We start from the raw sequence: 24,097 nt of genomic DNA on the forward strand, positions 1-24,097 counted from the left end.
GTCTGCTGTGCCCCCCCCCCCCCCAGCATCAGTCCCTCAGGACTCGGCTGGAGCCTGGGCCCCACACCTGCCCTCACCTGTGTCTAGGGCACGTGCAGGTGGCACAGGTCCCGGGCCGGGGGGAGCCCGACAGCCCCGGAGAGCTGAACTTCCCCTATCTATTCCAACTGCTGGAGGATGAAGGCTACAAGGGCTTTGTGGGGTGCGAGTACCGGCCTCAAGGTGAGTGGGGTGGGGGCTCCAGGCCGGGCCCTGGGGCAGGGAGCTCTGGAGGGATGGGTATGGGACACGGCTGCTTTTCTCCTCGGGGGCTGAGGCCATCACCTCCCTCTCTCCTCAGGAGACACAGTGGAGGGCTTGAACTGGCTTCGCTCTTACTGGGATAGGCGGGGCCGCCCACAGGCTGGCCGGTGAGGTCCTGCCCTGCGCCTGCCTGCCGCTGGGGACAGGGTGCCCTGCAGCCCCCATCTCCTGGATTAAAGACCACCTGCTGAACACTTGCCACATGTGTGTTATTGGGCGGGGGGAGGACACACAGTGTCTAACCTGTTGCGCTCCCGGGGCTGCTTCCCCCCTGGTGAGAAGGGACGAGAGGGGACACACAGCTCAAGCTCCAGTGCTCCGGTCTCCTGCGCCAGTGCTGCTGTGCACACGGGGGTTTTGAGCCCACCTCCTCATTTACACGCCCGAAACCACAGGTCCGAGAGCTGAGGGGCTTGCCTGTGGTCACAGGGGCTTCAGAGGCAGAGCTGGCATTGGAACCAAGGTGTCGAATCTCAACGGCAACGTCCAGCAATGATGTTCAAGCGGGAAATGACCAGAGGGCTCAACGTGGGGGTGGGTGGCTGACGGCAACCAGACTTGGAGGCAGCGTTCAGGCAGAGGAGCTCTCGGGGGTGAGCGCTTGCCACTCGTGTGAATTCCTGGGACTCCACCAGGCGAGCGGGAAGGTAGAGACCCTTTCTGAAAGGGTCCAGGGCCTGAGAGGAGATGGGCACTTCAGGGAGTTCACCTGCCCCTCTGGAGCCCTGTGGAGGCAAGTGCTTGGGGAGGGCAGCTCCCACTTCGAGGCTGGGGCTGCAGACCCCTGAGATCTAGTCACAAAGCTTTTGGTGTCCTTCAGTGTCTGGACCCAGAAGGGCTGGTCAGTCCTGCTTCAAGTGTACAATATTACAGACCCCCATGATTTGAGGAACGGTGACATTCACTGGCCTGGCCCTCAGAGGAGGCGGGTCCAGAGGGTGAAGCAAGCTGTGTTGATGACGGACTCGAGGTGGTGGTAGGTGGAGACCAGCTGGGCAGGGGGGCTCTCGCTGTCTTGGGGCTGTACCGGGAAGGGCTCTCGGAAAACCACTGTCAGAGACTGTGGGGAACATGGCGGGGATGCAGTGTTGAGGGAGGGCAGGCACGGGGAGCAGGGACCTCAGCAGGCTCGCGGGGGAGCCTCCCACTAGGCTGACACAAAGCCCCTCACCCCTGTTCTCACCGTCTTTCCCAAGTGGGAATCCAGAAACACCAGCACAAAACAGTCGGTGAACTTCTGATTCAGCACAACCTGCAGTGAAAGACAAAGTGACATGGGGAGTGAGGTCTGTGTCACCTGAGGCAGTATCCACCTTCCTTGAGGGCATTCTGGAAGTGGGCCTGGTGTGAGGAAGGCCTGCTTCCATCACCACACCCGAGCCCACGTGCATTCCAGTCAGCCAGGACCTTGTCTCTGAACTGAACCTCAGTGCTCATCCTCGCTGGCTCTGTCAGCCCGACCAGCCTCCTCAGAATGAGGGGGAGGCGCCTGACTGGAAGGTTTCAGAGCTCGTCTATCTGGAGGCCCTGCACAAAGCTGGCACACTGAAGCCCGTCAGTGACGGAGAGTTCTCTACCCTTGGCATAACCCCTCCTTGCCTCCTGTCCTGGGTCTTGTAGTTTTTTTTTTTTTTTAAAGATTTTATTTATTTGACAGAGATAGAGACAGCCAGCGAGAGAGGGAACACGAGCAAGAGGAGTGGGAGAGGAAGAAGCAGGCTCATAGCAGAAGAGCCTGATGTGGGGCTCGATCCCATAACGCCAGGATCACGCCCTGAGCCGAAGGCAGACGTTTAACCGCTGTGCCACCCAGGCGCCCCTGGGTCTTGTAGCTCTTTGACAGTCCCCTGGGACTGTCCCCCTGTGCCTCACTGCCCCTCTGCTCAGCTCTGTGATCTCTTCCAGGTGATTCCCTCTACTCCCAGGCTTCAGTGACCACCTGTTCATGTAGCTGTTGCCCAGGTCTCTCTCTCTGGGCCCCAGCATCCGTAAACCTAGAATGTGGTCCTGGGAGGGCCTCACGACCTCTGACTCGTCACCCTTCCCCCAAAGCCACGCCTGCTTCAGCACTCCCACCACCCACAGGAGCACCCCCATCTGCTCATACCCCCTGCACAACTGCAGCCTTACCAACTCACCTCAGCATCCCAGGACGCCCCTTCGCACCCTGAAACTAGCCTTGCCCACAAGCAGTGTTGCGGGACCCCTCCCTACGGACAAGTTCCTACTTTTTTTGAAGTCTTCTTCTGAACATCTCCTCTCCACAGCCACTGCTCTCATCAGGCCCACCTCTTCAGTCTCTTAACCCCCACGCTCTCTGGCTACCACCTGAGCCTTTTGCCCTCTACCGGGCCCAGGTAGTGCTTCAGCCTCTCACGTGCGCCTGGGGATTGGGCTGGACGGCACGTGCTGGGTCGGCGGGGCTGGGGCCTGAGAGTCTGCAAGCTCCCAGGTGTTGCCGCCACCACTGGTGTGAAGACCACACTTGGGGTAACGAGGCTTTAAAGCCTCTGCGGTCCTTCTTGGGATTTCAGCCGCTAAGAACAACCACTGATAAGGTTCCAGAGCTTGGCCTTCAGAGTCTCTAGCCAAAGGTTTGTGCTTTTTTTGTGAGCTTTTAAGGTCAGAGCCCTAGGCTGTTCTCACGAATCCTATGTCGAGGCTCGTGCTCAGTGCTTGAAGAGTTTCACATGGATTCCATTCCATCTAGGCTTCCTGCCAAAGCAGACCTTGTTTAGTTGGGCTGGGGCTCCTTCAGGGACCTCTCATCTCTCTGATGAGGCATTTGGCTATGTCTCCCCTTTCAGAGGAGTCTCAAAGAGACTTACCAAGTATTGAGTTCCCAAGTCTGGGCTCTGGAAATGGCGACAGCTCTGAGGAAAGCGGCTTAGGAGAACCTTGATAAGGCTCTGGTACCAGGAGACCGTCATGGACAGGAAGCAGTCCTAGGGGAAGGTCCATAGGGCTGGATCTGCAGTCCCAGGGCCACCTGAGATCTCTGCACCCTCTACCCTGGCTGCTGCTAGAATCCCTAGTATCCAAACCAGCCCCTTCTAGAACCCACAGCCGCTTACCAGCTGGGGATCAATGTCCCCAATGGATTTGGCATGGACTGCTTCCAGGAGCTCCTCCAGCTCTGCCAGGGCCAGGCGCCCCCCTAGCCGTAGCCGGTCAGGCCCTGGAGGCTCGAGCAAGAAGAGGCGCTTCCAGAGGGTGTCCCGACGGCAGTGCCCTCCAGCCAGGCGGACCAGCTGAGCCAGCCGTGCCCGAGCCACGCCCACCTCTGCAGCCAGTGGGGGGAACAGGGGAGCTGGTCCAGGGGCCAGACCAAGCCCTGAGGCCTCCCCAGGACTACCAGCTGAGCTCCCAGGAGCTTCTGGCTCAGGGGGCAGTCTGGGTGGCTTCCGGAACCGGCGCATGTCAGCGGTGAGTCTGGGGAAGAGCTCTCGTTGGCTGGTGAGCACCACGAAGAACTGCAGCCTGTGGTGGGGAGGGGGCAGGAATGGGGTGATCAGAGCAGGAGACACAGAGAGCGAGGGCACAGGGGAGGCTGCGCAATTCGAGGTGGGGGATCTGCTGACCGCAGAACGTGCCGCTCGGCTTCTCCTTGCTCTTCGAAGGGTGCAGCACAGTGACACACCAGCAGGGACACATCAAAGTCGTCCTGGTGACGAAGCCCCTCAGAGTCCAGGTAGGAGCCGGAGCTGTACAGTGGGGGTGGGGAAGATGCCAGCCCCAAGGTTCTAATGAAGCCCATCCCTCTGGCTCGAGAAAACACGTTTCCCTACTGCCCGATGGCCCCGACCTCAGCTCCACCAGAGCACATGCTGGCACCGCCCCCCCCCACAACTTCACCTGTGCCAAGCCGATACCAGGGCATATTCGTTATGTTCTGGGCCTCCGGGCCGGGCCATCCGCAACGGCTTCATGTGGTAGGAGCTGGCGTGGTCAGCTACGTAGTTGTACAGCTGGTGAGCAGCAATGAGCGGCGTGGAGAGCTCCAGTGTCCCTGGGGGGCAAGTTATAGGAGACCCTGAGCGTGCGACAGACACACTGCATAGGTAGGACAGGGGACAGACGTTCCTAAGGCTCTGACAGGTGGACTGGCTCTGCTTTTCTGCGGGGGCTCCTAAGGTCCTGTAGAACATGGAGACGGGCCCAAAGTGGCTCAGAACAGAGAGCGGGGTCTAAACTTTGATAGGAAACAGTGTGAAGAACTTAAGACACAAGCCAGAAACACGGAGACACAGTCCAAGTGACATGAGGTGATTAACAGCACCGGACAGGAGGTGCAGAGGTTCTATCTCTGGCTCACCGGCTTGCCCTTGGGCACCGACCTTGGTAAATGTGATTGCGGCCAAAGTGCGGCCCGTCGGGGTGGTGGGCCAGGAAGTGGCGCAGGAAGGTGGTCAGGTGGTAGCCGTGCCGCAGCACCAGGTGGGCGCCCAGCACGTGCTGGTGCACGAGGCGCAGGTGGAAGTCGTAGCTGAACGAGTGCACGTGCATCAGGTCCCGCACCTTGTCGCATTCCTCCGTGAACAGCATGGACAGCTGGGGGGAGCAGCGGGGACCCGGTCAGGACCCGGCAGGCTGCCCAGCACATTCCCGTCTCCCTCCCTTTCCCATGGGAAGAGGAAGTTCGTATTCCCCCTGTTGCTGTGGGCCCAGGGGAACCCCCTCTGCCGGAATGACTTCTGTGGGAAGCCCTCAGTGTATTCTTTTTTCATACAGAACTATCATTCTGTTTACGTGAAACTATGACTGTTTTGATAGATCGGCCTTTGTACTCCAGCCCAGGTTCTGCTAAAGTCCGGCACAGACCCACTGATGCAAAACATACTTGTTTACTGCCTGCCAGGTACTGTTTGAGCGCTGGGGATACACTGGGAGAGGAGCAAAATCTAGGAAAAGCAAAATCTATGGAAAATCTAGGGAAGGGCCGCAGTTTTACGCAGGCGGCCAGGGGAGGCCAGGCATGGCATGTGCTCCTGGGAAGTCTTTCCTGGCTTCTCCCACCTCTCCACCTTGACCTTCCCATCAAACTACCTGCTATTCCCAGATATCCCATGTTCTCTTCACACTCTTGTACCTGCTTGTTCTCTGCCTGGAATGCTGCTCTCCCTGCTCCCCAAATCTGGCTAGCTCCTACTTGTTCGTGAAGTGTCCTCTGGGACATCCTGCCAAGGCTAGGCCAGGGTGGGCCTCCTCTAATTGATCTGTGAATGAATGAATGAACCATGGACGGAGGAAGAAAGGCAGACAGAGACACGGAGCTGGTGCTTCTCCTGGCGGAAGTCACCACCACCGAGAGTGTGTTAGCGGCTGGATCCGTGGTGCCTGGCTGGCTGGACCTACACGCCCATGCCCTCCAAAGCACTGGGCACAGGAGTTATAGAAAAGGAAAGAGCTGGCTGCCGAAGGAGCGACAGCCTAGGGGTCAGAGTAGCCGTGTGGTCTTGGCTGAGTCACAGTGTCTCGGTTTCAGCTCCCTCACCCACACAGAGATAAAGCAGAGGTCTTTGTAAAGCTAGAGAACGTGTGATAAACTGAACTGCCCACGGATTACGACGATCGCGAGCACTAAGCGGTGCCCGGGGAAGGCGCTCAGATGCTCATGGAGGAGGGGAAGAAGTGAGGGAGGCCGGGGGACATAATTCAGGCTCAGGGACGTCGCTGACCTGGCTGTCGGGGATGGTGCATGATGGTGTGTGTTAGCTGAGGGCTCCGGCCACAGACCTGGATTTCAGCCCCAGTCCTGCCGCCGACTAGCGTGTGCTCAGGGGGCACTTACTAAACCTCCGTGGGGGGCACAGGTCCCCTTATGTGCGCAGCAGGAGGAAAACTCTCCCCTCCGCTGAGTACGCATCCCCCACACTTAGTAACAACAGCAGCAGTACAAGCGATTTAGAAATCTACGTAGGGTCAGCGATTACACAAGTAGGGGAGACAGAGCCAACTGGATGGAGATCAGGGGCAGAAAGCCACAAGGACTTCCAGAAGCTCGAGAGAGTCACGGAGCTGGGTCTTTCCCACAAGCAGGACAGCAGAGTGTGAACACGTACCTGCCTCTCCAGAGCTCCCTCTGGAGCCCTTTGGAGCACTCTGGCCCAGGGAGCTTTCTGCACGTAAAGTCACCACGCTTTCTGGGTCACCTTATCCCATGATGTCTGGACTAGGTGTCCACACTCAAGGCAAAGGCAACCACCATCCATTGGCTGGATGCGAACTATCCAGATACGAGGAGTCAGGCAGACTAGGCCCAGTCAGATCCTGATCCCAGGAATGAGATGAGAGGCACAAAGAAGGCACAGGCCCTCACACAACTTGCCTGGTGACCGAAGGAGCAGAACTCACTCAAGTCCAGAGGGCTTCAGGTCCCTGACCTCACTCGATCCTGACTCGTTCTGAGCACTGCTGGGAGCTGGGCCCTCATGGGTAGAGAGGCCCTGCCCTGAGGCAGACAGACAGGGACATAAATAACAACCAAGTGCCAGGGGTATGCCGTGTGGCTGGGAACTCTGGTCCTCATTCTAAGTGTTAGTGGCGATCCTGACAAAGCCTGGCTGTCTCCAGCTCTAGGTCAGGCCAGGACTGCCCATGGCACAGACGTACCCATGTGTCAGATTACCCACTATGTTCACAGGTCCTCACTGACCATCTAGGGTTATGGATCGCCCACAGTGCCGAGCTCCTGTCAGTGCCATGATGACCACAGGGCCCGACCAGCCACTGTGCTGGGCACCTTCTGCCTCCAGTGCTATGGTGGAATATAGCTCTGGCCCGCTGCCAGAATGGGGCTGATGGGTGGATGACCCAGTCGTGGTGCCGGAATGGCCACTGACCTGGCCAGTCCCCAGCAAGAGATCACCACTGGACCAGACGACCCGTGCATTCCTCTTACTGGCCACAGCGCACTGGGGATGCGCTATGCCTGAGATCCTCTATTTCTCTGTCCCCACCACATACCTGAGAGTTGACAGCTTGGCCCATGGGGATTCGGGAACATTCGAGGGCAAACTGTTTGACACAGAAGTAACAGCCCTGGAGAGAGGGTGAAGATGAGGTCAGGAGGGCAAGAGACGGGTGGGTCCGGCTCTCCCCACTCACTGTTCCTCCCGCTCACCTGAAAAGCTAGCTCCATGAGGATGATGCCCCCGGGCAGTGCCCGCTGCAGGTGGTAGGTGGTGACCGGAGAGCCAGTGCTCTAAAGAAAGGAGAAAGACTAGGGTTCAAGGGCAAGGGTTGGGGATTCATAAGCCTCAAACCAGCAGGGGAGTCCTCTGGGTCAGTGATTCTGGCTCAGTGACACCTGGGTCTGGGGCATCGCTGATGGCACTGTCAGGGAAGGTACACAATGATGCATTACCTTGGGGCTCCCGTCAGTCTTGGTTTTAGGGCAGGAGAAGGAGCCGCGACCCTCCGTTCCAAGGATAGCCATGGCCCGCAGCCGGCTGGTGCTGCAGAAAAGAAGAGGGAGGAGGATGAGGCAGGCCAGTGGGGAAGCAGTCTGGCCAGTAGACCCACAGTCGCTTTCACGGGCAAGCGTTCTGCAAGAGTGGAGACGGGGCTGGAGAGGCGAAGGACCTGTTTGGGGTACTGTGCTGTGTAAGCAGCTGCGACTGGAGTCCAGGTCTAGACTGCACGCGGTAGGGCTCCGCAGCAGCTCCTGCTCTAAGGGGAAACTGGAGGAGTGTTCCGTGGGGGGGTAGAGAGCAGGCCCCTCTCCACCAGTGAGAGGAGAGGGGTCAGGTTAGGGCGTGAGAAGCTGCTGAGACTACGGGGAGACACCATGAGGGGATGGAGATGTCCCTGTACTGGGGGGAGTGGGGATTGGGGGAAGAGGAAAAATCAAGGATATGCTTGATAGCCTGGTTAGGTACCTTCCTCTGAGAGGAAAAAGGGGTTCTCTTTTGACTGAGAAATGGCAGTTTTAGGGTCCCACAGGCCTACTCAACTCAGAGGTAAGGGGAGAAGAGAAGCAGGGAAGGTACTGCGAACAAGGGAAACAGCAAGGGCCAGCAGGGTTCACGCATTACCTCGGGAGCTATGCACCGCCAGAGCTCTTGCTGGCGATCTGGGGTTGGGGGGGGCGCTGTGTGTCAAAGCCTCTGGCGAAAAGAAATGTCTCATTTAATCCTCAAGGAAATTGGAACGAGACTTAAGCAGTGATTGGTGATGGTTAAAGACTGGTGAGAGAGGAAGGTCTAACTATAAATTTGGCTCTAGAAACGTATTTTTCACCCTACTGTCTTTTTTAAAAAAATTATTTTATTTTTTTAAGTAGGCTCTACACCCAGCGTGGAGCTTGATTTCATGACCCTAAGATCAAGACCTAAGCTGAGATCAAGAGTCAGACACCCAACTGGCTGAGCCACCCAGGTGCCCCCAGTGTCTTTTGTTTTAAAAAGGTACCCAGACTTTTGGGAAGAGCTTCAAACTGAATGGAAAGTATGGAAACTGAAGTCTTTCAGAGACGCTCCTTTAGGGGGACCTGAGAGGGCAGCAAGCAGAGCTCCTCCTCGGGCCCTCCCCAGAAACGAGAGGGGCGGGGTCCCCGAGGAGCAGGCCTGTCCTCTCTTCCTAATGCCTGGAACAGGGAGGGAGGCTGGGAGCTGGACAGCTGGTTTCAGAAACGCTAAGGAGCTGGAACCGGCGCTCTGGCCACGTGGTGTCCCGAGTAAGAAGTACAACCTGCACACAGAAGTAAGCGTGTGCAGCACGAAGAGGTGCGTCCCCACAGCCACTGGGAAGGTGCTGAGAACACAGAATCTGGAGGCTCCGGTGTCGAGAGGAACATAAAAGCAGGGGCCACAGAAATGGGAATCTGAAATGTGATGGAGGACAGGAAAGGTGGCCGTGTGTCACTGTGCTCTGGGGAGCTGAAAGGTGGTGACAGAGGAGCTGCCTACTTTGCAAGACTCAGACCTGTCACGACTGCCCCACAACGGGCCGGAGGACAGTGACACAGGCGGGCCTGGCGCAGAGGTCCCTGGTGAGAGAGACTAACTCGGCGAGGACAGGGCTCCCTGGGCCACGAACCGTGAGAAATACCCGGAGAGGTCCCTGCGGTGATGGGGCCGGGAATCATTAAGCCCCAGATCCAGAAGCCTAGGAGCTCCCCGTGCGTGGATGCACACCGGCCGTCAGCACGCAAGACGGCCGTGGGCGTGAGCCTGTGAGGATGTACGCAGCTGTGCACACACCTGTGCGGCCGTGAGGCTCACAGGACGAGCCTGCGGCCCGTGCGAAGGCGACCCTGACCCTCGTGGATGTGTTCTGCCCGGTGGGATTGACGTGCACAAGGCCCACGTGGTTCAGATGGGGCCCGGGTGAAGAGAGTGAGGCTGTGTGGGGCCTCGCCTGCAGCGGGGGAGGGGAGCGAGAGGGGAGGAAGGGGGCTCACCTGCGGGCAGGTGAGGGGGGCCGCAGCGGCACGAGCACGAAGCCCATGCTCTGCAGGTACTGCACGTACTGCTGCAGGAAAGCCAAGCTCAGCTCCTTCAGCCAAGGCTCCTCGCGGGCACCCGGCGCAGGTGCGTCCGAGGGCTCGCAGCTCGCAGGGGCCTCCCGGCTCCCAGCCCCCGACTCGGGGCGATGGCGCCGCTGTGGGAGTGGAGATTAAGGCAGGTTCTAGCCGCTGTCAACCGCACCACGGGAGTGAAGGACGGAGGGCACGGCGGCTAAAGGGAAGTCCCATGGGAGAAACCCAGGAGTCTGGAGCCTCACCTGGCCCTCGGAGGGCCCAGAGGTCTCTGGGGGCCCATGCAGCCAGGCAGCGGGGTCGAAGAGCAGGGCCGTGGCACAGTAATGCACCAGGCGGGACGACTGCTTCAGGGTCTCAAGCTCTGTGGCCTGGGGAGATGAGGCAGTGAGTGCTAGCACGGTGGCCAGGAAAGGATCACAGGACGCTCACGGAGGACACGGGCTTGGGCCACTCACACTGATGGGCATGCTGGCTGGGGCAGAACGCTGCTGCCAGGTCACAAACAGGTTCTCCATCTTCATCTGGCGCTCCAGCTCTGGGGGGTGCGGGCATTAGTCACGGCCCCCAGGAGCTGTCACTCCTCTCCCTCCCACACTCCACAGACTGCCCCTGCCCAGCCCACGGCCCTCACCTCTGCGCTCTGCCATCTTGATCTCCAAGAACTGTTGTCCATGGTAGGTGACGGGATCAGGGGGTCTGGGCACAGGACCGAGTGAGGAGCTGGGGCGGGCAGCCGTGATATCCCTCAGGGCCTCATCGAAGGGGAATGTATCCAGGGGAAGGGGGCCCCCGCCCCGAGAGGATGCACTCAGCCGGCCCTGTTCACGGCTCAGGGGGGGGCTTGCACTCCGGATGAGGGTCTCCGCTTCCATGGTAGGCAGGAGGAACGGGTTTGGCTCCTGAGAGAGACGGAGTGTCACAATGGGTTCAGGGCCTTTGCCTTCAGACACCCTCTCCCAACCCATGGCCTCCTCTCTCAGATGCTCCCTCCCCCCACTGCCTCTGCCCTCAGTCTGTCCCCTCTCCCCTGCTTCTGGACTGGCACTTCCTTGAACTAATCCCGTAGGAACCAGAACTAGAGGAGGGAGCCCGAGCAACGGGCACCTTTTCATCCCGCACCGGGAAGTCCAACTGGCCGTAATGATGGAAGAGCCCAAGCTTTTGGCTCAGGAGGCAGAAGATGAGGTGGGCACGCGAGTTCTGCCACTGCACGAGGCGAACCAGCGCTCGGCCCAACGCCGCTCCCAGGTCTGGAGCCCAGTTGTAGGTCAGCAGCTGCAGCTGGAAGTCAGGGGTAGGGTCAGTGAGATCACTGCACCCCTTCTCCCACCCAGCCCCTGGCCCCACATCTACCTTCTTGTCCACGACCTCCAGCAGCAAGAACCTCTGCCGGGGAGCACTTCTCCCGGAGCTCCCGTCACCTCCTGGCTCAAAGCGCTGCACGGCTTTGGCAGCTGGAGGGGGGAGCGCTAAATTGGGGTCTGGAGGCAGATCCCCTGGAGCCCATCCTGCCCCCGCAGAACTCTGAGCTCACCCCCTCTAGGCCATGCCCTCACCCTGCTGGGTTGGTCTCCTCCACTGCAAGAAGTTCCTTCCCAGAAGCAGCAGATGCCGCTCCATTGCGGGGCGTGGTGCTGGGCCCAGCTGTCCAAGGGAGCAAGGACTGAAGATCTCTGGCTCTGAACCCCTGGAGGGAGGAAGGGAGGGACAGAGAGCAGACCAACCATGCATGGCCCCACTCCCTGGCCATCACCTCCCAGGCCTAGCCCCCACCTGTCTGAGCTCAGCCCCCAGGAGACCCCCAACTCACAAATGCTGTTCAAAGACACGGACACTGGTGTCTCCGGCCATTGACGTGACCAGAGTGGTGAACTCAGAGAGGACAGATGGAAGGAGAAATCGGGACACCATGTGGGTGGAGCTCCTGGACACTGAGGCACAACCTGGAACCGGGGCAGAGAAGTCACAGTGGGGCTGTAGGATGGGGACCAGGCCATGGGGTTGAGTACAGGGGACGGGGGTGCTGGGGTCTCACCAATCTGAACCATAAACTCCATCCAGCGCTGAGTCACACGAGCAAACACAGGCTGCAGGGTCCCCACCTCACCCTCTTCTAGCTGTGTGGTCCGGCGTCTGAAGACACAGCGGGAGTAAGAGCCCCACCTCCACACGTGATGCGTGTGTGCTTACATACACCCAACACCCACCTGTGACTTCACAACCCCCCATGATGTGACAAGACGACAGACAGACAGACAGACAGACACACACACACACCTTTGTCTCTGGGCTCCAGAATCTGGGCCTGGTGCCCGCTCAGTTCCACCCGGAGTCCGAACACTTTCAGTTTTGTGACGCCTCCGGCCCCGGGTGTCTTCTGGCCGATCCAGGACAATGTCATCAGTTGTTTTGGGGGAACCCAAGTCCCCACATTCTGTTTTACTCTGGGGGCAAGGCAGTGAATGAGGAAGTGCTGCTGGGAAGGGGGATGGTGTGAAGGATGGGGGTGTCGAGGACCAGTAACGAGAGCCTGGGGGGTTCGGAGGCCCAGGGGCAGGCTCTGGCCTTGGGGAGCACTCAGCTTTCCCGAGCCCTGGCACCCTCACTGGTAAAAGCCCTACTTCTCCCGCGGGCGGCTGTGAGGGCTCCGTGAGAAAAGGGAAGTGAGGGCGCTTGTTAAGCCGAGGCTCGCTACGTCAGAACCTGCCCCGCTGCACCCCCCGAGGGACAGCACTGCTTTATGTAACAGGCCATCCGGGGCCAGGTCTACGGGGTGTAGGGGAGTTAGGGGACGGGCACGAAGGCAGATGCCAACTCCACCACCTCTTCCCACCCTCTCATTACCAGCATATCCCAGAAGCTACGCCGGCCAGCTTTGCTGGGGGGAGTCACAGGCTCCCCGGGGCCGGGGCCAGGGGGAAAGGTGCTAGCTCGGCCCGCAGGGCTCTTAGCTTCCAACGACCCGCTCCGGAGACTTCCTGTGGACATGAGACGTGACAGACTCCTGTCACTGACCACCAATGCCTACTTCAGACGGTATGAGAGCGACTTGCCCCCTATTCCACCTGTTAGTCAATGTCGGTGTATGCAGCTGACAGCTACGTGTTTGTGTGAGGGGTTCCTGAGGAGGACCAACTGCACGTGTGCACTTCTGCTGGCATGTCGCCCTGCTGACGCAGAGAAGATAAAGGACAACTGAATGTGTACTTCAGAGGGAGCCTCTGTGATGCCTTCCCGGACGCCCACCTTTGCAACCTCACCGGAAACAGCGTACTGCCTGGGCCTGGCACGTTCTCTGGACCCCACGTACCTGGAGATGTGTCCTCTGTACACAGCGAGGCTGGCAGCAGCCGCAGCTCCATGATGGCATCAGCCAGGGCCTGGCGGGCTGCTCCCCGGAGCTTCTCCTCCAGCTGCACAATACTGATGTTCCCCTTCTCCCACACATCCAGTCGAAGCCGTGGGGCCCCATTCTGAGCTGGAGGAAAGAACGGGGGTGACGTGAGGGTGCCCTCTGGTTCCCAGAGCATTAACTGAACACACCCTCCACTGGCCCACCTGAAGAACTGTCCGGCACGATCGGGCAGCGAGTGACCTGGGTCAGCTGCTCAAATTCCTCCTCTTGCAGTGGGTCTAGGGGCCCCGGAGAGGAGGGGGGCCATGATGCCAGTGAGATGGGGCTCCCGCTTTCATCCACGAATGCTAGAGTGATGCAGGCAACCCCTGTAGAAACCCACACGAAGGCTCAAACCCAAGACCTCCAGGTCGTCCTGAGCTGTAAGGCTGGGCAAGGCCCCGTCAGCCGCAAGGCAGGAAAAGGCTCTTGCAAGCGCGCGGGAGTGGCACAGGCCTGCGCCCTGCAGCGTCGTACCTTTGCCGCCGGTGCCCTGTCCACCAGGCTTGTTATACAAGTAGATGTCCAAGTCGGGGAGGCCGCCCTGTGGTGGCAGCGGGTGCTGGCGAGAGAAGCACCACCGAGAACTAAGCCCAAGCAGATGGACGGGAAGCATCAGGGGATGGTATCCACAGCGGGGAACGGCGGACAGGCATCGCCGGGAGCGCGGGAAGACACAGGTAGACAATAAAGGCGCAGGGGTGGGGGAGGCAGGGTGTATCCAGGTCCACAGGCGAAGGGGAGCTGCGGGCACCCGCAGGGAAGGATTCCGCAGTCAGGGGAGCGCGGCAAGGGGCCGAAGCTCACCTGGAAGTGGTTGCGGCTGTTGCTGTCCGTGTACTTGGGAGAGTGCAGGAAGACCAGCAGGCTCTGCCGCAGGTACCAGGCCAGGGCAGGGAGCCAGGGCCTGCAGGAGGCAGGGAGGGCCAGATGCAGCACTTCTGATGGGGGACTGCTGGGCGGCTGGATGAACTGCAGAGAGCAGGGAGGGGCGTCAGAGCTGCCCGGAGAGGGTAGAGCACAGACTGTCCCCGCACCCGAGCCTCGGAGGGCGGCCAGAGGCTGGGAGGGAGCTGACCTCCACATCAGCGGGTGTCAGCTTGCAGTTCCGAACAAGCATGACCGTGATGACATCCAGCGTGGCCTCGTCCAGGCGCCGACGCAGGACCCGTACTAGCTCATCGGTAATCTCTGGACCTTGACACAGCCACGGCAGGAAGGTGGGGACCCTGGCAGAGGAGCCGGCAACCCCCAGACCGGCCCCTGACTACCAGACTTGAACATCCCCCCACATACTGGAGGCAGCCAGCACTAGGCTCTAGTTCTGCCAGGTTCTAGTTCACTGTGTACCTGCACAGGTGAGTGTCACCTCTCAAAGCCTCAGTGTCCTCATCTGTAAGATGGGAGTAATAATAACATCTACCTGGTAGGTAACGGTCTTAGCGCAAGGCCCCGTCCACGTTAAACCAGCCGTAAACGTGAGCTGCGACAGCCAGTTGCCTACAGGGTACCTCATGCTCACATTGCCCAAACTGAACGCATGACCTTCACCCCAAACCTGCCCTTGGTCTCCAGCCGGTGAGCCAGCATCCACCCAGTCATCCAGGCCAGATACTCAGGGTCAGCTTTAATGACTCCTCTTTCTCGAGCTACATTCAGTCACCTGCAAGGCCTACCCTCTAAACATGTCTGTCTGTCCCGCCCGGCTCCTGCTTGAGGGAACCCAGAGCACGGCATGAGCTAGAGCAGAAAGGTGCTAAGAGAAGTCTCGGGAGGATCCCAGAATCTCCTCTGGTCACTCCCCTGCCCCCTCCACACAGCGCTTACCTGCTTGCCCCACGCCATGCACCAGCAGCTGGATATGCCTGTCCACCTGGCCCACAGGACGAGCAGTGTCGGAACTGCGGCTAGAAGCCATGTCCAGGGGAGACCGAGGACCCTACAGGGAAACTGGGGTCAGGGCCTGGCTCCAGGGGGCAAAGTATGAAGGGAGCACAGGGGCATCGGGGGTGGGGGTGATACGTACTGAGGCTTCCTCAGAGTAGATGGGCTCCTGGCTTCGGGACAGAGCTAGGGAGGGGGGCAACGTGTCACCTTCCCATGGCCGCTCGCTGCAGGACGTCTCCAGGAGCCTGGGAGAGAGCGGCACAGTCTTTTGGACATACCGCCTCTGCCACCATCCTTTACCCCTGCTTTACCACCTCTTCCCGGGGCCCACGTACCGCAGGTAGTACACAGCCTTCGTTGCTCGTTCCTGATAGACAAACATATTCTTCCGGTTCACCACAGAAAAGGCATTAAGAACGGAGCGCAGGGCCTGGATGGCTGTGGGAATAATAGGGGCTCAGGACACCCCTTCTCCAGGTCCCCCCCCCCGCCTGCCCTCTCATACCCATCACACACCCCGAGAGACCCCCATGCTGGGCCCCATTTTCAGGCGCGAATGGACTCGAATCACGGTTCCCCATACAACGTCACAGGAGAAATGGCCAGGGACAAACTGCATTGTGGCGGCTAGATACCCTCGGGGTGCACAGCTCTCATCAGCAGCGTAATCTGGGGAGAAGGGAGACAGTGATCAGAAGCGGAACACGGCCCTCTGCTCTCCTACTTCTCACTTATGAACTGGCTACTTGTTCTCACTCCCCAGGACTCCTGGGCCCTATCTATTACCCTGCAGGGGAAAGAGTCATTTCAGATAACAAGGCAGGACCATGTTCTCAGGAAGCCAGGTCACAGCACAAAGGGTCTCAGGGACATGTGGAGAAGGAGCTAAGAAGAGGTGTCAGGTAAGGCAAAGCATGAGAAAATCCTGAAGATAATGTCAAGACACTCTGGCTGTGTCGTAATGTAATATATAACATACACCCCGTCCACGTACTCACAGGCAGTGGCAATGAGAACCCCGTTAGAACCAAGACGACAGGAGTGCTGGTACACACCCGCAGAGTCAGGGAAAACACTGCTCTGAAGGACAGCTATTCCAAAAGAAACCACAGGGCAGCAGGGCAGAATGCAGGAGCCCAAGGACACAGTCCAGTGCTTGTCTGCCCCTTTCCAACTTCCCAGGTTGATGAGCCTCCCCGTACGGCAGAAGTGGCCAACTGGTTTCCCAGAGAACTGCTGCCAGATGTGAGCAGCGTATAGAGCACACAGGAGGCTGTCTGGAACGGAATGCTGGCTGCTGAGGGCTCTAGCAAAACCATGTGGAGAGACTATAATGAGGAAGCGCCGTCTCCGGGCTCTGACCGTCTTCTGTCGCACGCTGCTAGAAGGCATTGCAGCAAAGGTGCGCGGCTATCCTAGCTCATGCTCAATGTGCAGAATAAGCCATCAAACCCTGGGAAGTCCGCTAATTAGGGGAATGGTGCTGTGATATGGAGCACACCTCAGGATGTGCTGAGAGATGTGATGTCCGGGACTGTTAGGAACGTTCACCTATAGACTTGCTGAGAATATTAAAAACAAGAAGTGGTCTGATTTTACTTTTAAACCAGATGAGAGAACTGCAAAGGAAGGACATCATTTGGTTTTCCCCTCTGAGCTGGGGTGAGGGGTCATCAGGAGTAAGAGAAGAGAGCGAAGTGTCAAGACTTCAATTAGCATCTCGAGAAGAGTATCGGACTTCCTAACCGCAACCAGAAATCTCAGGAAGCCCAAAGGGGTCCTGTGCCTGCCTGTCAGGAGGGACAGCCGATCTGAAGGCAAATCCTCCTACCAGGCCTTAAGCTCCTCCCCTCTGATCTTCTCCCACCTGTGACCTGGCCGACTCGCTCACCCCCTCCCCCACACCATTCCTCGGCCCTATTACCCAAAGGGGAGAGATGGTCATTTTGGAAAGGAAGGTGGGGCCAGGCAGAGGCGCAGCCTTAGGAAGACAAGTGCCCCTTCCACAGTCCCTTTTCTCCTGTGTTCTTCAACCGTTCCTTGTCTCCTGGCTCCTTCACTGTGGAACATACATGTGCTCGAGTCCGGCTTGTTGTCAAATTCCTTGTGTGCCTGCCACAATACCTGAACGAGTCTTTCTTCTCTGCCCCACCCGTGTAAGATCCTCCCACTTGTCTCCCCTGGTTCCTAGTCCCACCCCTCCGCCAAAACTACTTTCACTAATGACACACGGGAACTCTCAACAGCCAAACTCAGTGACCCTTTTCTGTCCTATCCTCTCTGCTCTCCTGGCACAGGTGACCAAGTCACGGTGACCCTACCTTCATCTTCTCACCCAAGTAGGGACACAGGAAGGGCGGCAGCAGCCCATGAGGGAGGCTCCTGGGTGGGGTCTCACCATCGCTCGGCAGCGGTGCCCGCTGACGGGAGTGGAAGGGGGTCTCGCTGCGCCACAGATCCTCTTCACTTTCGGCCACCAGAAGAGAGTTACACACGTGACTGTCATGGAGGTCCTGCAGAAGCAGCCGCTGGGAGGAGGAGCCGGGTATCAGGGAACTGAAATAGTCCTCATACAATTGGTGGCGGTCAGGGGTGATCAAAGGCCAGAGAGGATGTCCGTTATCACGGGGGGTCAGTGGTCAAGAGAGCATCAGTAATCACTGGGGGCGTCAGAGATGTGTCTCACAGTCACCGGGCTTAGGGTTCTGAATTCCAGGTTAGGAACACTCGTCCCTCCTCTTTGCCAGAATCTGTTCCCCATCCTTCAGGTCTCAGCTTAAAAAAATAAATTCTTTCCCTGACACTTCAGAAGGTCAGACCCTGTCCTACGTGCTCGTCGCACTTTCTACTTTTCTTCTGTATGATTCTTCATAATCGTAGTGGAAATAATTCATGTAATTTAGTTGTTCAATGTCTATCTCCCTCACTCGACGCAAGCTCTAAAGAGTCAGGGTTTCCCTGTCACGTTCACTATTATATCCCTAATGCTAGCGCAATGCCGCAGATGAACAGCTCACAGCCAGGGTCTGGGAGAGTGACCCATGTTACTGGGAGTGGGTGAGGGAGCGTGCCCCAGTTTGCAGAGCCCAGGGAGTGAGAGCACCCCAGACTAGGTGTCTAAGGAAATGTCCAAGATGGATCTAGAGCCTCCGAAGGTCAAGTTCCTGGAAAGCCCTTCCTCGCTGAGCAGTGTCCCAAGCCTAGACAGCCCTGCTCCCAGCTGTCCCTTACCTGGTTGACCTCCCTGCAGATCTCCCCAACTCGCCTCACCAGGAGCTGCTGCAGGTGGCGACACTCGGTGCCTGGCCCCCCATCCTCCCGAATCAGGCTCCTGGAGGGGAGGGATGGCTCAGACACAGTTGGGGGGGCGGGGGCTTGGGAGCTGGGGCCAAGAGAAGCCATGAAAAGAGAGTAGGACTGGACCGAGGGAGGCAAACATGGTGGAAACGGGAAGAGCGGAATTCTCTGCAGCAATTATGGAAGCACAGACTCCAGGCTCATCAGCTTCCACAAGGGCAGCGCACCAAAGCTTCCTTTCTCTCCATTCCCAGATCTTCAGCAGGAGGGTGGTCTGCCCTTCTCAAACCCACTCCACCCCATGACAGGAGCCATATTTAACCGGGGGCCTTGCTGGGAGTCCTGGATCTGCCCTTTCCTGTGACCTTGGGCAAGTATTTAACTTACCTGTGCTTGAGTTTCTTCACCCCTGCCACAAGGAGAATAATACAGTCTAGGACTGTGGCACAGATGAAAGGAGCTGATCCAGGCGGAACACTCAGAACAGCGTCTGCCACGTGTAAGTGCTTGGTAAATATCACCTGTTAGTCCCATGTCAACTTCTGAAGCTGCTCTGAACTGTGGAAGCTCTTAATGCTTGGCTAGGAGCCCAAATCTTACCAGCTCTGAACTCCATTAGGAAAGCAGAGAGTGACCTGCTCTGCTATAGGCTGTGGGAAGTGGTCAGAATAGTCAGACCCCTGCCCAAACCCTCGGTCCCAAGTCTTACTCTGGAACGACCCTGAAGAGGAGTGTTGTGGGACCAGGGGAAAGCAGCGGACATCGGAGTCAGGGTGCAGGGCCCTGCTTACCGTGCGTGGGCGTACACTTCTACACGGTCCTGCAGCACCCGAACGATGAGCCAGAAGTCAGGAAGGCAGGGCCCAGAGAGGCCTGAGAACGAAGGCTGGGGAGGTGCTGGCCCAGGTGGGGTCTGCAACGTGAAGGGAGCCTTCTCCCCCAGGGTCTCATTGGGACCCTCACTGTCTGAGCCACTGCTGCCACCATCGTAACCTGTGTCAAACGTGAAGTTCAGCCCCATCCTTTGGCTCATCTGATCCTCCAAGCGTATCAGGCTTGATGGGCCTGGTCCCTTCACGTCAGTCCCTTCTGATGTCCCCTGCCCAGTCCTTCTGCCGCACAGCCCTGCGTCTGCCTCCCATCAGCTTAGAGTCCTCCCCGCGTTGTCCCAGCTTACCCAGGTGGTCAGAGTCCATGCTGCCCTGACTGGACATAAGGCTCAGTCCCCGGCTGGGCCCAGGCTGGCTCCCTGGGAAGAGAAGGGAAAGGCCTGGAACCTCTACTGATCTTGCTCAGGACCGCCGTCCAAAAATGGAAACAGGGCCAGGGATCTACAAGTCCCTGGTCCTAGCCCCCAGACTTTGTTGCCCAAGTCCTCTCTTACCTCCCTGTGGCAGGCTGAGGAGTGGAGCGCCCTCAGAACCCTCTGGGGAGCCAGGGGCTTGGGGGCTGGCTGTCAGGGCCTGAGGGGCAAGAAATCAGAACTGAATACAAGCCCCCACACATCTACCTCCACCCCCTCCATTTCCAGGTCATCCCAGGAAAGGCTCACCCCCCCTTCGATGCCTTCGGCCCTATCCTCATGGCTGTGCCAAGCCCAGGCTGCTGAAGGGGGCTCCCCCTGGGATGCCCCTGGCTGTTGGCCAACTGCCACAAAGAAGAAGCCACTGTCAGGATCCTCAAGAAGAGCATGGCCAGGGAGGTGAAGGCGGCGGAACTCCTGGGGAGCAGGAGCCAAGGTCACAGTTAAGGCAAGAGCAGCCCTGCCTATTCATGGCACCCCACACTTCCTCATCAGATCCTCACGACCACCTGGTGAAGCAGACACTGGCACCCCCATTGCTGAGGTACCCAGAGAGTCAGGGACTTGCCTAGACTTCAATAAGGCCTGGTGGCAAGGAGGGAGGCTGGGTCTCTTCCTCTTCCCACTGAGTTGGGCTGCCAGGCATGGGGTGAGGGACAATGTGGTGAGGAGGCTGTCCGGAGGGCAATGCTACGGACTCAAACCAGGAGAGGCCCTTCTACTTCTGTATCTGGAGTCCAGGGAAGAACGGGCCCCAGGATGACCAGGGGGTGTTATGAGGGCAGCGTACCTCCTTGAACTGTGTGAGGGAACGTTCTGGCCCAAACACAAAACTCAGTGGCAGGGTCTGGCGAAGGCAGGTGCTGCGTCCAGGAGAGCTACGGATGTGGGCAGCTGCCCGGTGCAGGGCAGGGCTCTGTGGGATGCCCCCTCTTCGGAGGGCCCCCACCATCTCATCCTCCAGCAACCAGTGGATCTATAATCACAGAGCAATCCGGGAAGTGGCAAAGGGCACCTCCCCTGCCACTTGGGGCATCACCTCCCTCGCAGACTAGAAGACCCTGCCTCACAGATTAGGGTGTCCTTACTTTGATCCCAGAATAAAGGGGCCCCTTCCTTACTCATATGCTGGCCAGGGTATCAGTTACAGTGCTTAGCTTGGGGGAGGGAAGGCCCTCACCTCACTCATGGTGGTCTCAATAGCCAGTCTGTGGGGTGTGGCCAAGTTGGATAGTCCGGGGTGCCTAAGTGGAAGAAAGGTTTAGATGTTGGTTTCCAGAAAACAAAACTGACAAGGAGCAAGGAACTCTGAGAGGCGGAAGGGGAAGTACCTGTCTTCTTCTGGGGGTGGCAGTGGGGGCCCCAGGCCATCATCCGACCTTAAAGATGATGGCTGCCCTGGGGATCGTGGGAATGAAGCACTGCTTTCAGACGTGGACCTGAATAGGGTAGGAGTGAAGGTCAAAGATCAACTACTCTCTTCCTAGACCTCCTCAGCACTCCTTTCTTGGAATCCTTAAGGCGTCCCTAGATTCCTTTAATGGGCCCCTACCCCAGCAAGGCCCAGACCGCCCCCACCAAACTTGCTGCCACACCGGTGGTGCTGAGGGTCCGAGGTCGGGGGAAGCTCCACTTCCAGAGGCAAGGTCAGCACGAAGACGTCCAGGGTAACACTGAGGTCCCTCAGGGGCACTCGGCCTCCAACGGGGGGGCCCTCCAGACTGGAAAGCACCTGGCCTGGGAGAGGCGGACAGTCAGGGGTTGCTGGAGCCCGGGGACAAGCACAGACTTCAAGTCCCTGTGCTAATGAGTTATAGCCGTAGGTTCTGCCCCCGACCCCCCAACAGGCAGGCGGGCTGTACTGGGACCTGTGTCCCGCCCGGGGTACCCCAGACTCACCCAGGCAGGTGGGCAGACTGCACACGGGGACTGAGTTGTGCTGCCCGCGCAGCCGCACAGAGCACGTGAGGTGCAGGAAGAGAGGCGGCAGGTCACGCACCAGGCTCTCAGGCCCCGTCGGTGAGTCGCCCCCCAGGATACTGAAGGAGTCCTCATCAGGGTTCACGGTGTCTGCATCTGACAGCGAGGCGGAGTCAAGCCCCGCCGGCCCCAGGTCAGGCTCACGGCTCTCGCGGTATTCTACCTCCAGCTCTGGGTCACTCTCGGTGACGACACAGCAGGCTGACGTGTCTCCTAGACGGGGATGCACGTCGTGTGCTTATTGGGGCAGGCTGGCAAAGGGCCCCGAATCCTGGCTTGAAGCAGCCTTCCCACCTCTCCCCACTTGCCCACACACCTTCTTCTCCTATGAGCTCAGCTTCTGAGAACTCCAGGTCACTGACTTTTCTGTCTACTGTGTCCCGGGGGCCCTCATCCTGAGCAAAAGAAAGAGACAGCTTTATCCAAGGCCAGACAAGAGTCACATCGGAGCCTCAAGGAGCCAAGAGTCAAAAGGATCTGGGTGGGCGTGTGGGGCTATGGCTTGGGGGTCTGAGACAAAGAGAGGAAGCCACTGACCTCTCGCCGGCTGGATGGAGGGCAATAGAAGAAGTAGTGTGGATTGGAGGGCACCGTGCGGAAGTGAAGACCGCTGATCTCCAGGAACTTCTCCTGTTAGGGGGTTAGGAGGAGACTATTATGCCAGCCGGCCCTCAGCAGAATACTCCCCCCAGCCTAGAGTAAACATCTACGCACCCTGCCCCAGGAGAGCACACCGCACCGGGGCAGGCGCGACTCCACCCTCCTCTTCCTCCACCAAGCGTCCCACCTGGATGAGACTATGAAGGGCGTCATGCGCCTCTCCTCTGAGCTGGCAGACGTCCGTCAGAGAGATCTCCAGGCTAGGGTCTGGGTTGCCAGGGACACGGCTGCTCTGAAACTCAGGCTCGCTGAGGTCCTCGGTCTCTATGCTGAGTGGTCAGGGTGGGGGTGAGAGGCGTCGAGGCGTTAAGAGCCAACAAATCCTGGAGGAGCCTGCTTCCCTACTGGGAGCAGCACGCACCGTCTTTGGCTCTAGCAAGGGTGCTTAGCACGACGGCACAGGCAGTGGCAGAGGTAAGGAGAACCACCCCACACATTTTGGCTCGAACCCCCACGTTTCTTAACGACTGGACTCCCAGCTTTCTGACTCAGACCACTGGGTGATCTCATTCACTGTGGAAGAACACAGGTGGGGAGAAAATGCCCAGATTCGGGGCATGACAGGTAGAGGGTCCAGAGCTCCAGACAGGGAACTGGGCTGGAGTTTGGGCCTGGCGTCATCAGCACCCTCCTCCCTGTGTTTCTTCTGTATCCCTGATGCTAATACACTGCAGAGGGCCAGACACACACCTGTCTGCTCGCTGGCCTTCCTCCCTCCCTTCATCAGGGACCTGCTGGGGACTCAGCAGCGAGTGACACACTCTGAAACTCACAGAGTGGTTCCAGGAATTACTACTATTGCATGAGGGTCCCCAGAACAAGCTCCTACTTTCACTGATGGCAGCCGGCAACTCTACCCCTCACCCAGCTCACCACTCCACGCCAGAAGAGGAGAGAAAAAGAAGAGACTGATAAGTGGGAGCAAGAAGCCAGCTGCCTCCCCGGTGTGTGGGCATGACCTCGCACAGCCCTACGCCTGGCTCGGACCTCATGCAACCCCGACACGTCATTCCAGGACCGTCCTAACCTGGACTCAGAAGCCAGGACAGCTCGTTCCCGAGGCTCGGGGCCCTCCTCGATGCTGCTGCTGAAGGGCCCAGGGCTGAGAGGCCCAGGGCTTGGGGGTGCCTGAGGCAAACCCCGTGTGTGGCCACACAGTGCAAGCAGGAAAGGGGTGATGTCTACTTCTTGTAGTAGCTCCTCGCAGGCATCGACCGCTATCAGCAAGTCCTGCGAGGAGACACTCTGCGCTTGCTGCAAACTCCGGAACAGCCCTGAGGAAGCGGAAAGGGCCATGACGGTCAAGCTCTGGAACGGCCCCTCCAGTCCCCATGCCCGTAATCCCGCAAGGCCCCCCTCCTCCCTGACGCTCCCTCACCACGGACGTAGCATCGCTGTGCGTGCTCCTGCAGCAAGGCACAATGGTTGGCTGCCTCCTTGAACCTGGGTTCCATCCAGGCTGAGGATGCGGAGGGCTGGTCGAGGAACTGAGTCCTACAAATAGGACGGAGGGGCGAACTTGGCCAACTCTCCTAAGGGATATCTCAGACTCCCTATCTACCCACGCTCCCATGGACTGTCCATATGTCTCTACCGAATATATTCATGGCCCAGCACGTCCAGCTGATTTGCTGAAGGAAGCTAAGCTAGGCGTCGGCGGGCCATGGACGGAGGTCCGGACACTGATCATCCACCTGTCTGTCCAGACGCCTGGACACCACCCGGAGCGTGGTGGTCACGAGCCCTGGCTGGGGGCCGTGGCTGGGGGAGGACCTAGGTCAACACTGAG

General features: G+C 58.7%; 1 protein-coding gene and 1 long non-coding RNA gene across 2 annotated transcripts in view; one reads left to right on the top strand and one right to left on the bottom strand.

The window, feature by feature from the left end:
- The first annotated feature begins 8 nt into the window (after positions 1-8).
- LOC121102104 lies at positions 9-495 on the top strand. Its single transcript, XR_005834184.1, has 2 exons — positions 9-222; positions 341-495. It is a non-coding gene; the product is annotated as an uncharacterized LOC121102104 (long non-coding RNA).
- SZT2 (SZT2 subunit of KICSTOR complex) overlaps positions 494-24,097 on the bottom strand; it is a 51,081-nt gene continuing 27,477 nt past the window's right edge. Inside the window, exons 27-72 of the mRNA XM_040627415.1 lie at positions 23,687-23,802; positions 23,336-23,582; positions 22,436-22,577; positions 22,186-22,278; positions 21,965-22,043; positions 21,568-21,861; positions 21,264-21,405; positions 21,000-21,107; positions 20,849-20,912; positions 20,459-20,644; positions 19,918-20,085; positions 19,750-19,828; positions 19,543-19,614; positions 19,157-19,358; positions 18,300-18,399; positions 17,467-17,596; positions 15,585-15,737; positions 15,404-15,506; positions 15,208-15,313; positions 15,009-15,120; positions 14,260-14,378; positions 13,989-14,153; positions 13,659-13,743; positions 13,346-13,510; positions 13,098-13,265; positions 12,632-12,765; positions 12,065-12,231; positions 11,823-11,920; positions 11,598-11,730; positions 11,344-11,474; positions 11,141-11,241; positions 10,892-11,068; positions 10,419-10,686; positions 10,243-10,322; positions 10,030-10,155; positions 9,707-9,906; positions 7,670-7,760; positions 7,427-7,507; positions 7,270-7,344; positions 4,641-4,854; positions 4,159-4,312; positions 3,885-4,007; positions 3,378-3,783; positions 3,132-3,248; positions 1,487-1,555; positions 494-1,363 (exon numbers count right to left, since the gene is read on the bottom strand). Coding sequence (XP_040483349.1) covers positions 1,220-1,363; positions 1,487-1,555; positions 3,132-3,248; positions 3,378-3,783; positions 3,885-4,007; positions 4,159-4,312; positions 4,641-4,854; positions 7,270-7,344; positions 7,427-7,507; positions 7,670-7,760; positions 9,707-9,906; positions 10,030-10,155; positions 10,243-10,322; positions 10,419-10,686; positions 10,892-11,068; positions 11,141-11,241; positions 11,344-11,474; positions 11,598-11,730; positions 11,823-11,920; positions 12,065-12,231; positions 12,632-12,765; positions 13,098-13,265; positions 13,346-13,510; positions 13,659-13,743; positions 13,989-14,153; positions 14,260-14,378; positions 15,009-15,120; positions 15,208-15,313; positions 15,404-15,506; positions 15,585-15,737; positions 17,467-17,596; positions 18,300-18,399; positions 19,157-19,358; positions 19,543-19,614; positions 19,750-19,828; positions 19,918-20,085; positions 20,459-20,644; positions 20,849-20,912; positions 21,000-21,107; positions 21,264-21,405; positions 21,568-21,861; positions 21,965-22,043; positions 22,186-22,278; positions 22,436-22,577; positions 23,336-23,582; positions 23,687-23,802 — 6,487 coding nt within the window. The 3' untranslated portion in view covers positions 494-1,219. The remainder of the gene's footprint in view (positions 1,364-1,486; positions 1,556-3,131; positions 3,249-3,377; positions 3,784-3,884; positions 4,008-4,158; positions 4,313-4,640; positions 4,855-7,269; positions 7,345-7,426; positions 7,508-7,669; positions 7,761-9,706; positions 9,907-10,029; positions 10,156-10,242; positions 10,323-10,418; positions 10,687-10,891; positions 11,069-11,140; positions 11,242-11,343; positions 11,475-11,597; positions 11,731-11,822; positions 11,921-12,064; positions 12,232-12,631; positions 12,766-13,097; positions 13,266-13,345; positions 13,511-13,658; positions 13,744-13,988; positions 14,154-14,259; positions 14,379-15,008; positions 15,121-15,207; positions 15,314-15,403; positions 15,507-15,584; positions 15,738-17,466; positions 17,597-18,299; positions 18,400-19,156; positions 19,359-19,542; positions 19,615-19,749; positions 19,829-19,917; positions 20,086-20,458; positions 20,645-20,848; positions 20,913-20,999; positions 21,108-21,263; positions 21,406-21,567; positions 21,862-21,964; positions 22,044-22,185; positions 22,279-22,435; positions 22,578-23,335; positions 23,583-23,686; positions 23,803-24,097) is intronic.

Source organism: Ursus maritimus, unplaced genomic scaffold (assembly GCF_017311325.1).
Source record: "Ursus maritimus isolate PB19 unplaced genomic scaffold, ASM1731132v1 scaffold_12, whole genome shotgun sequence".
Classification (NCBI taxonomy): Eukaryota; Metazoa; Chordata; class Mammalia; order Carnivora; family Ursidae; genus Ursus; species Ursus maritimus.